The 14,133-nt window shown below is 38.4% G+C and overlaps 1 protein-coding gene across 1 annotated transcript; it reads right to left on the reverse strand.

Moving 5' to 3' along the window:
- Positions 1-2,549: 2,549 nt before the first annotated feature.
- LOC133298660 (DExH-box ATP-dependent RNA helicase DExH12-like) lies at positions 2,550-13,594 on the reverse strand. Its single transcript, XM_061497990.1, is given in 7 exon segments — positions 2,550-2,730; positions 2,988-3,052; positions 3,557-3,982; positions 6,824-7,584; positions 7,586-9,588; positions 9,689-10,078; positions 10,466-13,594. Coding segments are annotated over 5 exon segments (6,558 nt in total). The 5' UTR covers positions 13,448-13,594; the 3' UTR covers positions 2,550-2,730; positions 2,988-3,052; positions 3,557-3,560.
- Positions 13,595-14,133: the final 539 nt, after the last annotated feature.

A 14,133-nucleotide genomic window follows, 5' to 3' on the forward strand; every position in this document is an offset into this window, starting at 1 on the left:
CCAATATCCATACTTCAGTCCAAAGGGTTCTTACGTGAGAGGTGTGCTAGAGAGATATAATATAAAATATTTGAAAATCTATCACTTATAAGTTTAAATTTTTGGGTTAAATTGATTCTTTATACTATATCAAGTTATTTAACACTTGGTTGATATTAAAGTATATATGATGAGGAGTGTTATAGGCTTGTCAATTACACTTATATTTAGTGATTTTAATTTAGGGTTTATTTATTCTACAGTCAATGTAGATAACTTATCTACATTGAGCCTAAAATGACATCGTTTTGAGGCGAAAATCAAGGTATTTTTGTAATTATAATTTATTTCAGGGTTATAATAGTCTTTTTCATTATAATTTTTTAATTTTTCAACCCAAAACGACGTCGTTTTGGAAAGGAATGTAGATAACTTATCTACATTCACTGTATAAACATTAAATCCTTTAATTTATTAATTATGTGAATTATTGATACAAATTCTTTTTTTTTGAATATTTAGATACAAATGCTTTAACAATTAAAAATTAAATTAAGATTTTTAATTCTTAATTTGATATTGTTCACGTGTGTCTATATATATATAGAGAGAGAGAGAGAAGGAGGGGGGAAATTATTTGATTCTGGTGTAAAAATAAAAAGTCTCACTCCTCATCTCAATCGCTAATTTCTGTTTGGATGCAAATTATTTAACAATTAAAAATTAACTTAAGATTTCCTTTTGTTTACCCAAAATAAAAATAATTAACTTAAAGATCTCTCATTCTTATTGTTCTCGTGTGTGTATATATATATATATATATATATATATATATATATATATATATATATATATATATATATATATATATATAGGGACATGATATTTTTACACCGGTATAAGAGTTGTAAGTCTTACACTCAATCTTAACTATTGATCAACTTGTATCCAATGGTTCAAATTACTAAAAAATTTGAGCGCTTAGATATAAGTGAGATCAATGAAAAAGATTAAAAGTGTAATTTACACTGGTGTAAAATGATCATGACCCATATATATATATATATATATATATATATATATATGATCAACTTACACTGGTGTAAGAATAATAAATCTTACACCAAATCTTAAGTGTTGATTTCTTTAAAAGATCGTTATTTGAATTGTTTTGTGGTCTTTCAAATCCAACAAATGTTCAGGTGAACTTCATGCTCCCTTCTCTTCTTCGTGTATGTAGTTTTTTGTTATTATATACATAATATATTGCTATAATTTGCTATTGATTTTGAATAATAAAGTTCAATTTGTTTTTGGGGTTTCATTTTTGTTTTTCTCTCTTTGTTGGATAGGAGAGGGTGGGTTCTGGTTCTTCATTGGAAGAAATTAGCAAAATTTGTTTTTTGACTTTTACACCTGGTTTTTATTTTTATTTTATTTCTATTGAAAATACCAAAAAATGTATCAATTTTTGGTCTACGTGATCTTTGCTTGTGATTATTTCTCTAATGAAATGAATTTTATGAATAGATATGGGATGATAATGCAGAAACTAAGGATAAGATATATAATATAAGTAATATATTTATATATTTTTAATATGTGAACAATATATCCAGTTGCATCAATAACCTAGTACCTTGATCGAGTCGATAACCGATCTGAGTTTTAAAACATTGCTTTTATGAGAAGCGCAATAACAGGTTTTGCGATTTTTATTTTTATCTTTTTTATTTAGGTTTTGCAGATTTTAGAAAAAACGAAAACGACATGAGTTTTGGAGGATCACACGAGAGTAATGGATTTGGATGCCACTCTTAGCATATATGTGTAATTATTTAAGTGATATAATTTAATTAGGTTAATTGTTTGAATTAGAAGTAGAAGATGGTTTTTTGAAGAGTATAAGGTGCTAAATTGTAATTTAGCCAATAAAAAATATTCTTGAAAGATTATACTATCCCGTGTTCAACTTCTTTACTCATGAATGCACTCTGTCTTCAATTCTCTTTGCAGTCTCAGCATTGGCATTGCTTGGCAATTGGTCACCAATGATTCTCTTATCTTCCAATCAATCAAATACATTATTTGTACTTCATTTGAATATAACACATTTTGGGTTTTAGAATTTCAGAATTTGCTGCAATTTGACTTTTCTTTGATAAAAACACAAGTTGATTATCTAGTACTTTTTTCAAAATAAATAAATAAAATTTGCTCAATTAATTTAATGCTTTTGATTCGGAAGGCCAAGACTTATTATACATCGCCATTCTAATCTCTCAAGATGATTTTCAATTTTTCATCAAGTATGTTACTATTTCCAAGACTTCTGCAGAATGACCTTAAAAAGAATTAGAATTATATGGTAGAATTGTGAGAGCTAAAATTTACTTTAGACAAGAAAGATATATTCAGAATTATTAAATACATTTTCAAAATAATTATAACGAATGAAAGAAACTTTCAAAAACATCCTCTAAAATATTAAAAGCTAACAGATCATACTTTTGAATTTAACTTGCAATAGCATTACCAATTGTAGTATTTCCAAAAATCTAATTCCGAGGAGTGTTATTTTCATATTATACTACAGTGACATAACTATCCCAAAGCAAAAAAACCAAAAAACAAGAAAGAAGGTAACCTATACACTTTGCTTCCTAATGCTACCACTAATACCCCGCTGGCTACAGTGTTCCAATAAGCAACCTACAGTGTTAGTTCCTATTGCTGCAAATGCTTCCTTGCCTGCCACAATGTACAATTGTAAGCATCTAATTACTTCTCAATAAGGGCCGACCCAGTTCAAATACCCACTTCGTGAGTGTCTGGGGAAGGGAATACTCTAGGCAGTCTTTCCCCTGCTTTTTGCAGAGAGGCTGATTCGAACCCGCGACCTGACACACCACGGCAAGCAAGTTTACCGCTGAGCCAAGCCGGCCCTTCATCTAATTACTTCTCAATCAACAAGTAAATTCCAAATGAGGATTAGGTGTAGTGCATACCAGAAGAAGACATAATCTTCAACAGGGAAGTAATATCCTTCCATACCATTTGCAGATTCATGAAACTGTAAAGGATACAAATTTTATCAAGTCCAGAACCAACGAGCGCTAAGTAATGCCAAATAACAGTTATCATGAAAGGATAAAAATTTTGGCATGAAGGGATGGCAATGCTAAATTCGTTGTATATGCCGTGCAAAAGATGATTAAAGAAAAGAGCACGCAAGAGAAATCTAGAGTATCCATTTCCCAAGAGCCAAATAATATTTCAGTAAAAGCTGAACAGATACCCTAGGTTTAATTTCAATAATATAGGCTAATAGCAAACAAATATCTCAAATTTACTAAAAGGAGGTTCCTATCGAGTCTGGCAATCATTCAAGCAATTATCAAGATATCAGACAGACATTATTGGCAGTATGAGTGTAAGAATCTAGAATGTTACACGTCAATAAAAATTTTATAATAAACTCATGGATATTTTGATTCCAATGCATGTTGATGCTGTACAAAAGGAACAACGTTGCATCCTTTCAATTTTTGATTAGAGGCTGTGACCAGAAAACTACCTTTTCAGTCTCTGCCGTTATACTCATCACCGCCATCTGCTTCCTTAACATCAACAGTGAAACCATACTCCTGATCACAACCCAGGTATGAATCACACATGAAATAAAGTGCATAGGATTTCTTTCCAGCATCAGCAGGAGCAGCAAACTCCAGCTTGACTTTTAACTTCCGCTGCAGGGAAACCCGTATAATGGCAAGCAACAAGTTGGTTTTCGTATCACCAACAACAAGCCACCATCCTTCTTCCTTGGCTTTTGGATACCTGGGAGCATCAACAGGTCCTAGTTCAGTCTTACTCTCAAGATCCCGCTCAAGAGTAACCTGTATTGTGATATCCTCCCCAGCCCGCACATTGTCACTGTGCAACACCTCATACGACAAATCAATATTAGGGAAACGATTGCAAAATCGGGCAATATCCAACATCAACATCAACAACACCTTTATCCCAAATTAATTGGGGTCGGTGGTAGATGAACCCACATGAAAGATACAAAACGGTTGAAAAAAAAGTAAAAAATAAAAATAAAAAAAAAAAAATAAAAAAATAAAATAAATAAAAAATAAATAAAAAAATAAAAAAAAATAAATTAATAAATAAAAAAATACACAAATAAAATAAAAAAATAAAATAAAATAAAAATATATGTATATATAAATAAATAAAAGTAAAAAAGAAAGGGACAAGAAGAAGTGGGGGAAATGAAGGGGAAAAGGACTAAAAATGGACCATCTGGAACATAGGAATAACAGCGGGTCTAACCCTCCACCATACTTATAGCTTTTCTCCATTCCTTTCTAAGACATACTGTCCGCCAATCTATATACCACTCCATTAAATCTTGTTTTACTACTTTCCCCCAAGTAAGCTTCGGCCTACCTCTGCCTCTTTTTGTGTTTAGCTTTTGGTAACAAACTTCTGTTCTTACAGGAGCATCCATGGGTCTTCTCATCACGTGCCCAAACCACCTCAATCTATGTTCTCTCATCTTCTCGGCTACCGGTACTACTCCGACCTTTCGTCGAATATCTCCATTTCTTATCTTATCCATCCTTGTGTAACCACACATCCACCTTAACATCCTCATCTCTGCTACTCCTATCTTATGCTCATGTTGCCTATGTGCTGGCCAGCATTCCGCTCCATATAGCATTGCCGGTCGTACTGCCGTTTTATAGAATTTTCCTTTTAACTTCAGGGGAATTTTGCGGTCACACAGAAATGCAGATGCACTACGCCATTTCATCCACCCTGCTCTGATTCTGTGATTTACATCCTCATCAATCTCTCCACCGTTTTGTAAAATGGAGCCCAAGTATTTAAAAGCATTTTTTTTGGGTACCTCTTGACCATTTAGATGCACAGGTTCTTGGTCCTCATCTTGTACCAGAGAAAACTCACACTTCAGATACTCAGTCTTGCTTCGACTTAATGTGAATCCTCTGGATTCCAATGTGCTTCTCCACAATTCAAGTTTTCTATTAACACCCTCCTTGCTCTCATCAATAAGCACAATATCGTCTGCAAAAAGCATACACTATGGCACTTCCTCTTGAATATCTTTTGTTAGTTCATCCATAACTAAGGCAAAGAGGTAAGGACTTAGAGCCGACCCTTGGTGTACACCTACCGTGATAGGAAAATAACTTGATGATCCGTTACAAGCTTTTACACTTGTAGTAGCCCCATCATACATATCTTTGATTGCCTTTACATACTTTAATGGAACCTTTTTCTTCTCCAGGACCCACCATAAAACTTTCCTTGGAACCCTATCGTATGCTTTCTCAAGGTCTATGAACACCATATGCAAGTCCTTCTTCTTTTCTCGGTATCTTTCCATTAGTTGTCGCATCAAGAAAATGGCTTCCATGGTACATCTTCCTGGCATAAATCCAAATTGATTTACAGAAACCTTGATATCTCTCCTCAAGCGATGTTCAATAACCCTCTCCCACAACTTCATAGTATGACTCATTAGCTTAATGCCTCTATAGTTTGAACAATTCTGTATATCTCCCTTGTTTTTGTAGATAGGCACAATCATACTTTTCCTCCATACATCAGGCATCTTATTCGTCTGGAGAATCTTATTAAAAAGATTGGTCAACCATTTTATTGCCACATCCCCCAGGCCTCTCCACACTTCAATAGGGACACCATCAGGCCCCAAGGCTTTATTAGTCTTCATCCTCTTTAAAGCCTCCTTAACTTTATGTGTATTAATTCTGCGTACAAATCTTCTGTTCATATCATCATACGCGTCCTCTAAGTCCACCTCGCTTGTATCTCCATCCCCCATTAAACAGCTTGTTGAAGTATTTCAACCATCTTTCATTTACATCTTCATCTCTCACCAGAAGTTTTTGATTTTCATCCTCGATGCATCTAACTTGAGTGAGGTCTTTACTTTTCTTATCCCTTATCCTTGCAAGTTTATAAATACCTCTTTCACCATCCTTGCTCCCAAGATTTTTATATAACTCGTCGAAAACCTTGCCTCTCGCTTCTCGCACTGCTTTCTTTGCATTTTTTCTCGCCAATCTAAACTTTTGCAGGTTCTCTTCACTGGGACTTTTATGCAAAGATCTAAAGCACTCCTTCTTATGTTTAATTGCCTCTTGCACCTCTCCATTCCACCACCATGTTTCCTTTGTATGAAATCCATTTCCTTTGCTTTCTCCCAACACCCTCCGTCCCAAATTTTGAATACACTTAGCCATCTCATTCCATATTGCATTTACTCCTCCATCAAACTCCCAAGGTCCTTCGTGCAACATTCTATCATTGAACTCTCTCTCTTTTCCCTCCTTAAGCTTCCACCACCTTATCCTTGGATTCTGAGCCCTCTTCTTCATTGTACGTACTTTGTTGAACCGAACATCCAAGACTACCAGCTTATGTTGCGTAGCAACACACTCTCCAGGGTAGACCTTACATTCGACACAAGAAGTTCTATCTTCTCTTCTAGCCAGGAAGAAATCAATCTGACTACGATTATGGCCACTATGATAAGTGATCAGGTGTGACTCCCTTTTTTGAAAAAAGGTGTTCACTAACATCAAATCGTAGGTTAGTGCAACATTCAAGATATCTTCTCCAGTCTCGTTTCTCGTCCCATAGCCAAAACCTCCATGGATTCTATCAAAACCTCCATTGCTTTTACCAACATGACCATTTAGATCTCCTACGAAAATCTTCTCCTCTCGAGGTATTCCCCTCAAAACCTCCTCCAAGTCTTCACAAAATCGGGCAATATCCAACAACTGTAAATCTGACATGCCCAACAATTCACGCCTCTCATCATCCTCCATCTCTAATAAATCAAACACAGTTTCTATACTCTTCCCCGGGTTCTCCTGGCATTTCTTAGCCAGATCCTTTGTGAAGTGAGGAAGCTGTAATAGCATGGAGTCGCATTCCCACATTCCCTTCGTCACCATTTGACTAACTTCCATAGCGAGAAGAGCCAGGCTCAGCCAACCACTGCTCGATATTACATCTACCATTGCCTGAAGCAGTCTATTTGCAGAAAGAAGCACCTCTCTATGGTCCAATGCAAGGTTCCCACCTACAAAATGCCTTGAGAATTGGGCCTGAAGCAAAGCATTAGCTTTAACATGCGGATCTGTCACTTTGGGGTTTTCAAAGGAAAACCTCTGGTGATTGATTAACCTACGAACCACCTCTTCCTCCCCAGGTCGTATTGGAAGCTGAGCATATTCAGAAGCTGATGCAAGAACCTCCAAAAGACCCTTCATTTTTGTTTTCGAAGTCAAAGATGATGAAAATCGTTCAATTGTGGTGTAACTAATGTAATAATATGAGGCTATCATTCCAAGATTCAGAGGAGAAAGGTCCATATCATCCTCAATAGAAATACACTTGCTCGCTTCTAAATCACTCAATGTATTTTCCACCATCTCTGAGAGGTGATCAGAAAGATGTCTGTGACTAACTCCTTGTAAATTGTAATAGTTAGGATTCTGTGTGAGCCGCCTGTACATGAATGTCCATGTAAGATAATACAGCATCTTGCTTGTTCTCAATAATTCCAGCAACAATTTCAGCATTCAAGTTATCATGTAAGTAGTGATGAAGATGGCTTTCAACCGGGAATGCTTCATACAAAAACTTCTTGTAGTACTCCTTACGAGGCGCATGGCACAAGATGACACATTTACCAGAATTGTCAACCAAAGGACGGCTAGCATGACCCATCATCTGCAGAAGATCAGTAACTGGGTAATCAGTATGCGCATTTTCCCGCCCATCATAATATTGTGTACCCATCACAACTACCAAATGAGCTGACAACGTCATTCCCCAACACATGGAACTGCTCAAAACACAGACCTGAATCCAGCCAGCTTCAAATAGCTGTGTCACAATGTCATGATCAAGACTGTTCAAGCCCTCATGCAAGTATCCCACTCCTTCACGTAAAGTGACTTCCAACATTTCATCACTAATCTTGTCAAGAAAAGGTTCAAGCTCTTCTGCGGAGTGCAATAAAAATGGCTTCTCTCCACTGTCTGCACTTGAGTATGTAATCAGATCTACAGCCTTCAGTCGGACATGCTTCCTTGTAGGTACAAATATGAGAGCAGGTTTCCCATTCTTGGCATGTTGAACAATTGCAGTGTGAGTTGGTTTGGTCTTTGCCAGCATCCTTGCCTCAAAATTGGCAATGTCTACACCCTGAATGTGTATTTCTAATGGCACAGGACGAAAGCCAGGTGGGAAATTGAAAAGGCCATGGGAAGTAGCTCCAATCCATTCTCCCAGATCCTTTGCATTTGCAAGTGAGGTAGATAAAGCCACAATACGAATCTTGTTTTCAACCTGACTAGCAATATATCTCATTCTTGAAACGACGACCTCCAAAACAGGTCCTCCTTGACCTCCAATTAAGTGGAGCTCATCTATGATGAAAAGACTAACTTGTTGAACATGTTTCCTTTGTTTCCAACGGCGGGATAAAGCATCCCATTTCTCTGGAGTACTAATGATAATCTGACCTTTCTCAAGCAGTTTCAAGTCAGTTGCTGTTTCTCCAGTCAATTCAACCACCCTCAATTTAAGGCCACCTCCAAATTTCTTCTCCCAATCGCGATACTGTTCCTTGGCAAGAGCTTCAATGGGTGCAACAAAAACAACACGCATGACACTATCAGGCCCTTTTTGATGATTCCTCAAAATAGCAAATTCTGCACATATAGTCTTACCACTCCCTGTTGATGCAGCAACCAAGACATTGTCATCAGAATTATACAGAACAGTGAAGACTTGCGTCTGAACAGGATTAAAATGCTTAAAGTCCTAATAGAGGGCTTCATACGATGGATTTCGTAAGGCAGTCACGGGCAGTGGTTGCAGATCCAATAGTTCAGTTGGTGGAGGATACTTTTCAGGTAAGATTAGGTGCCTGAAAGAAACAGGTAAAACAGTTTCTGATCTAAGCCATCTATCTGAAATAACACGTATGAAGTATTGAGGAGGAAGAGGCTCATATATTGGCACTGTGAAACTAAGAGTGTGATCCTCATCGATATATTGTTTTTTCAAAATAAAATACTCATGATGAAGAATATATTCGCCATCATGATCCTCCACAATCACCCAGAATGGTTCAACATATCCATGAACTCTGTCGTCCCATGAAAAATCTGGAGTAATCGTGAGCTCAACCCCCAAAACAGTGCGAGTTATTGGCTGCACATGGGCAGCAAGGTTCAGTTTCGGAAATTGATGGATAAATTTATGCAGCGTCCTTCCCATCTTTGGTGCGCGAATCAGTTCACCTATCTCTTGTGATGATAGGTCATAATACCTTTCCCAAGCCAAATCTTTCTTCTCCAACTTCGTTAAAATATCACTTGGGATTCCATTGAACTGACGAAGAGGAGTTTGGACACTCCACATCCTCTTGGTCACCATCTTGCATAAGTCCAAAGCCTTCTCAGCCAACTGCGCCCAACCACGTTTCAGAACAATCTCAAAGAGAGCCCGCAAAAGACGTCCAGCACTCTGAAAATAGAAACAGAACACAAGAATTAGCAAAAAGAAACATACACAGCCATCATTTCCAAAATTAACTTCTCAACAAAGGTAAGGAATGATGTCTAACCTGAGTTATAAAGACCATATCAGATGTCAGTGAAAGCCCTTCGAGCTTTAATCGTGCAATGTACACTTGCAGTAAAACATTGATCTTGGCACTTGGCTCTTCTAGACTTTCCTTGATGGGAATGGGAACGCGATCCAAAAGCTTTGCTAGCTCCATTTTCTCGTCCTGCCTTACTGTCACGTACTTGAATTCTTCACTCAGTGAGAACAACCGACAAAGTTCGATGTCTCCCATTGTAGGCTTCAAATGCTCATTATAAGTGGATATGGTTCCATGTGTTATGTAGTAGTAGCTTGCAATGCGACCCAAGTCAGTGACCTGAAAATATCCGGTCTTCCTATCATACTTCACCAAATTATTTCTATCTAAGATGCTTGCTGCCGTATGAATCTGCAAATTTTCAATGAGATAGATCAATATTAGCCACTAAATCAATAAATGACAGAACAGATAACACATCCAGAAATTTCAGCATTGACTATCCTTTCGAAATCCATACAAGAAAATATTAAAAGAAGAAAAACCAAACCTTAGAATAAAATAGAGCCAAGAACCTATCTCTAACTAGAATAAGTAATTTTCACAGCCATGAAGAACTAGTTCCCTTCTCATGTAAATTTATATGAATCATGGCAATAAAAACCAGAAAGAAACCGGATAAAGATCACCAAAAGCAAAAAAACAAGACACAGCTAATAAATAAACTGAATAGTAACAAACACATCTATTTAGTAAAGTTAATAATAGGATGATAAAATAGAGCAGCGTAATGCTTACCAAATCAGCCCTCCTCTCCTCCAACATTATATCTCTTGCTACGACATCAGGTGATAAACCATATAATGAAGGATTCCTCAACATACGGACATACAAGTAAGTGTACAAAATCCAATTACAAGCTTCCCTAGCATTTTGAACAGTACCCAGAACAATTTCGGCATTCAGTTGATCAGCCAGCTTAGACACAAACTGGCTCTCAATTGGAAGTTGTTGGTTCATAAGAGAGAGGTAATACTGCAACTCACTATGGCCAGTAACAATTATTCCCTCACCATATGAGTCATACTGGGGCCTTCCAGCACGACCCAGCATTTGCATCACATCAAGAGGACTTAGTTCAGTCCAGGCTCCCTTGTCAGGATTGTAAATCTGTGTCCCTTTAATAATCACCGTATGAGCAGGGAGATTCACACCCCAGGCAAGGGTCGCAGTGGATACCAAAACTTGTACATGTCCATCAGCAAAGAGATCCTCAACAAGCTGGCGATCTGTCCTGGTCATACCAGCATGATGAATTGCAAAACCATATGGCAGAAGGTCTTTAAGATCATTGCTCTTGACAAGATCAGTATGAGTGTGAAGAATCTCGCGGCTTGCACTATCATCTTTGAGGAACCTACCCAGAGTATCATTTGCAAGTGTAGTATCTCTGATAGCTCTAGCAGTTTTGGCAGTTTCTTTCCTTGAATGTACAAAGATAAGAACCTGATGCTTTCCAGCAACAGCCATAACTTTCTCATAACAGATATCATTCATCAACTGGAACCTCTGAAGGGGCTTCTTTACTGTGATTCCAATATACTGTTGAGAAAGAGGAACAGGCCTATAACTATTATCAAAATAAAACAACCCCTTCTTCAGATCAACACGTAAAAAGAGTGCCACATCTTCATAATTAGGGAGAGTAGCAGACAATCCCACCAACCGAATATAGTCCTTTGTGGTTTGAATATGCCTTACAGTTCTAGCAACAATACTTTCAAGAACAGGTCCTCTGTTATCGTGAAGAAGGTGAATCTCATCAATGATAAGAAGCTTTACAAGTTGAGTATAAGTCCGATCTCCTGACTTTCGAGTGACAATATCCCACTTCTCAGGAGTTGTCACAATAATTTGAGTCTCTTCTATCTGTTGACGGGTAAGTGATTGATCTCCACTGAGCTCCCTAACTTTAACACCATAATCCTGCAAACGATTGGACAAATTACCAACAACCTCAGCTACAAGAGCTTTCATAGGCGCAACATAAACAATTTTATAGGCACCATGGTCAATTGAACCATCATCAGCATTTCTGTGCTGTGCAATCTGTTGAAGTATTGTGAGAACAGCAACATTAGTTTTTCCAGCCCCAGTTGGAGCACATAGCAAAAGATTATCAGGCTTGAAGAGGGCGGTGTCGTAAACCTTGCTCTGTACCCTATTCAACCGTGTCATTCCTTTAAAGGCTGGTTGTGCCCAGTGGGGCATAGAGGATATTTCTATGAACTTCTCATTAGCATCAATTGGTTTAGGCTTCAAGGCTGGCACATGGATTTCTTCATAACCCTTGCTGAGATGCCTATAAGACCCATCTGGAAGGTCACACTTCTTTTTTGCCATAAACAATCCACCTTGCGCAAAAGCAAGGCTATCCAAATCAAGCATCTGGCGCTGACCCTTCAGCCAACCACTCTCTGCATCTCTATCTCCGAGTCCCCTCCTGCTCCTGTCCCTGTCCTTATCCCCATCTCCGCCAGTATCATCCTTCAACCGGCGAGCCTCTTCTCTTATACTCTTCTCCAAATTCTTTTGCCTCTCCTTGGCAGAGGCCCTTGTAGCATGCAATTGCTCCAAAATTGGTTGCAAATCAGTCCCCTTCATTTCATCTTCAATTTTCTCTCTTTCATCCTGGTCTTCTGCCCTCGCCAAGCGGGTACACCACACAATCTTCAGCCTATTCCGCAAAAGAAACTTAATGAGGCTGAACTTATCGAACTCCAGATGGAACAACAGCTTGTTCTCAACCTCCCTGTCATCACCTTCAGCCAGAATCTTGAGCACCTCTTCGGCGAGTTTCTGGCACTGTTGCGGATCAATCTGCTGCTCAAAGGCCTGAGAGATTTTCCTCTGAAGCCAATACGCATCTATATCCTGTACATTGAGTCCCATCCCTTCATTGGCTTCCTCCATATCTTCTTCATCAATCCCACCACCCATTTGCATACCCCCAGTCCCATTGGGCTCAGCAAGATCATCCTCGTCCTCTTCCTCCTCCTGAACCATATCAAGATCACTCTCCTCATCCTCATCCTCATTATCCTCAAACTGAACTGCAACGCCAACGTCATCGTCAAGCCCATCCTCACCATCCAAAGCACCAGCAGAACCATTGGCAGCTTCTGCAGCCTCTTGGAAATCAGTTATGAGCTTCCCAATTGAAACCAGCTGATCAAAAACACCACTGGGAATTGGATTCAACAACTTCTCAATATCCTTCTTCTTTTCAGGGTTCTTAACAGCATCGTTCTTAAGCACGGCGAGAATCTCATCGGCAGCCCCGCTAACGATGCTAAGTGGCTGGCCACCGAGCTGTTGCTGGATGACACTAAGCATGGCCTCATAGGCAGCCCTGGTTTCCTTTGTTTTCGGCTGGTACACGCCCTCCTCGGTGGAGGTGAGGACGCTATCTTCCTGGAGGCGCCTCCGCTTGCTCTGGCGGCTGGGGACGGAGTCCACGGCGGCGGCATCACGGTCCTTCTTCTTCTTCTTGTTCTTTGCCTTCTCGAGCTTCTCATCAAGCTCAGGGGGACGACCGCGGGAGGCGCGGTCGCCGAAGCTTCTAGGGTCGATCTTTCCCCACAGGGATTCCGGTTCGCCGGTGGGTTCGTGGGTGTCACGGGGGCGAGAGTCGGTGGTGAGAACTAAGCTCGAATTGGCTCGGTATTCGTACTGCTTGAACCGAGCGTGCGCCTCCGCACCACCACCAAGGTGCGCCATCGAAGAAGCGGAACCTGAAAAAAGCTATAGAAGCAAAAACCCTAAGCCTGAAGGAAGTGATTGAAGAAACGAAGCGATTCGATACGAAACCCTAAAGCTGAAGAGAAAACCTAATTTGAAGTAGCTCTGGTAGTGTGATTGGCGATTGCTTGTGTTGTGAATTTCGGATGCAGTTGTGATTCTAAATAGGTTAGCTTGGGCTTTATTTTAAACAGGTGAGTACAACTCTCAAATTACAAATTTGATCTTATTTATATTTAAAAAATAAAAAATTTAGTCTGTTCAATAATTCAAAAAATAACTAAAATAATATTATTTTATTATTCAAATTTATTAAAATAATGATTTTATTTATTTTATTTAAAATAAATAATATGATATAGGTCGGCCTTTAGTCTTATAAACTTGATATGCACAAAAAAATCTATAACCTATTTTTTAAATAAATTTTTTTAAAAACCTAAGTCTGTTCTATTTTATTATTTGTAACAAATTAAGTTTGGCCTAATATAGACTAGATCATAAGTCTATGTAGGCTAGCCTAGTCTATTTAACCCCTAATTGTTACCCACAAAGCAAAGAAAGAGCCTGAAATGAAATGAAACGAAAGGGTTTAGAGTCGGTGAGTATGCAAAACCGGGTTCGGGAAAATAATGTATGCAATTAAGATAAAAGAGATTATTTAT

This window comes from Gastrolobium bilobum, unplaced genomic scaffold (genome assembly GCF_033153095.1).
Source record: "Gastrolobium bilobum isolate Gb01-03AN ecotype WA unplaced genomic scaffold, APGP_CSIRO_Gbil_v1 utg10414, whole genome shotgun sequence".
Taxonomy (NCBI): domain Eukaryota; kingdom Viridiplantae; phylum Streptophyta; class Magnoliopsida; order Fabales; family Fabaceae; genus Gastrolobium; species Gastrolobium bilobum.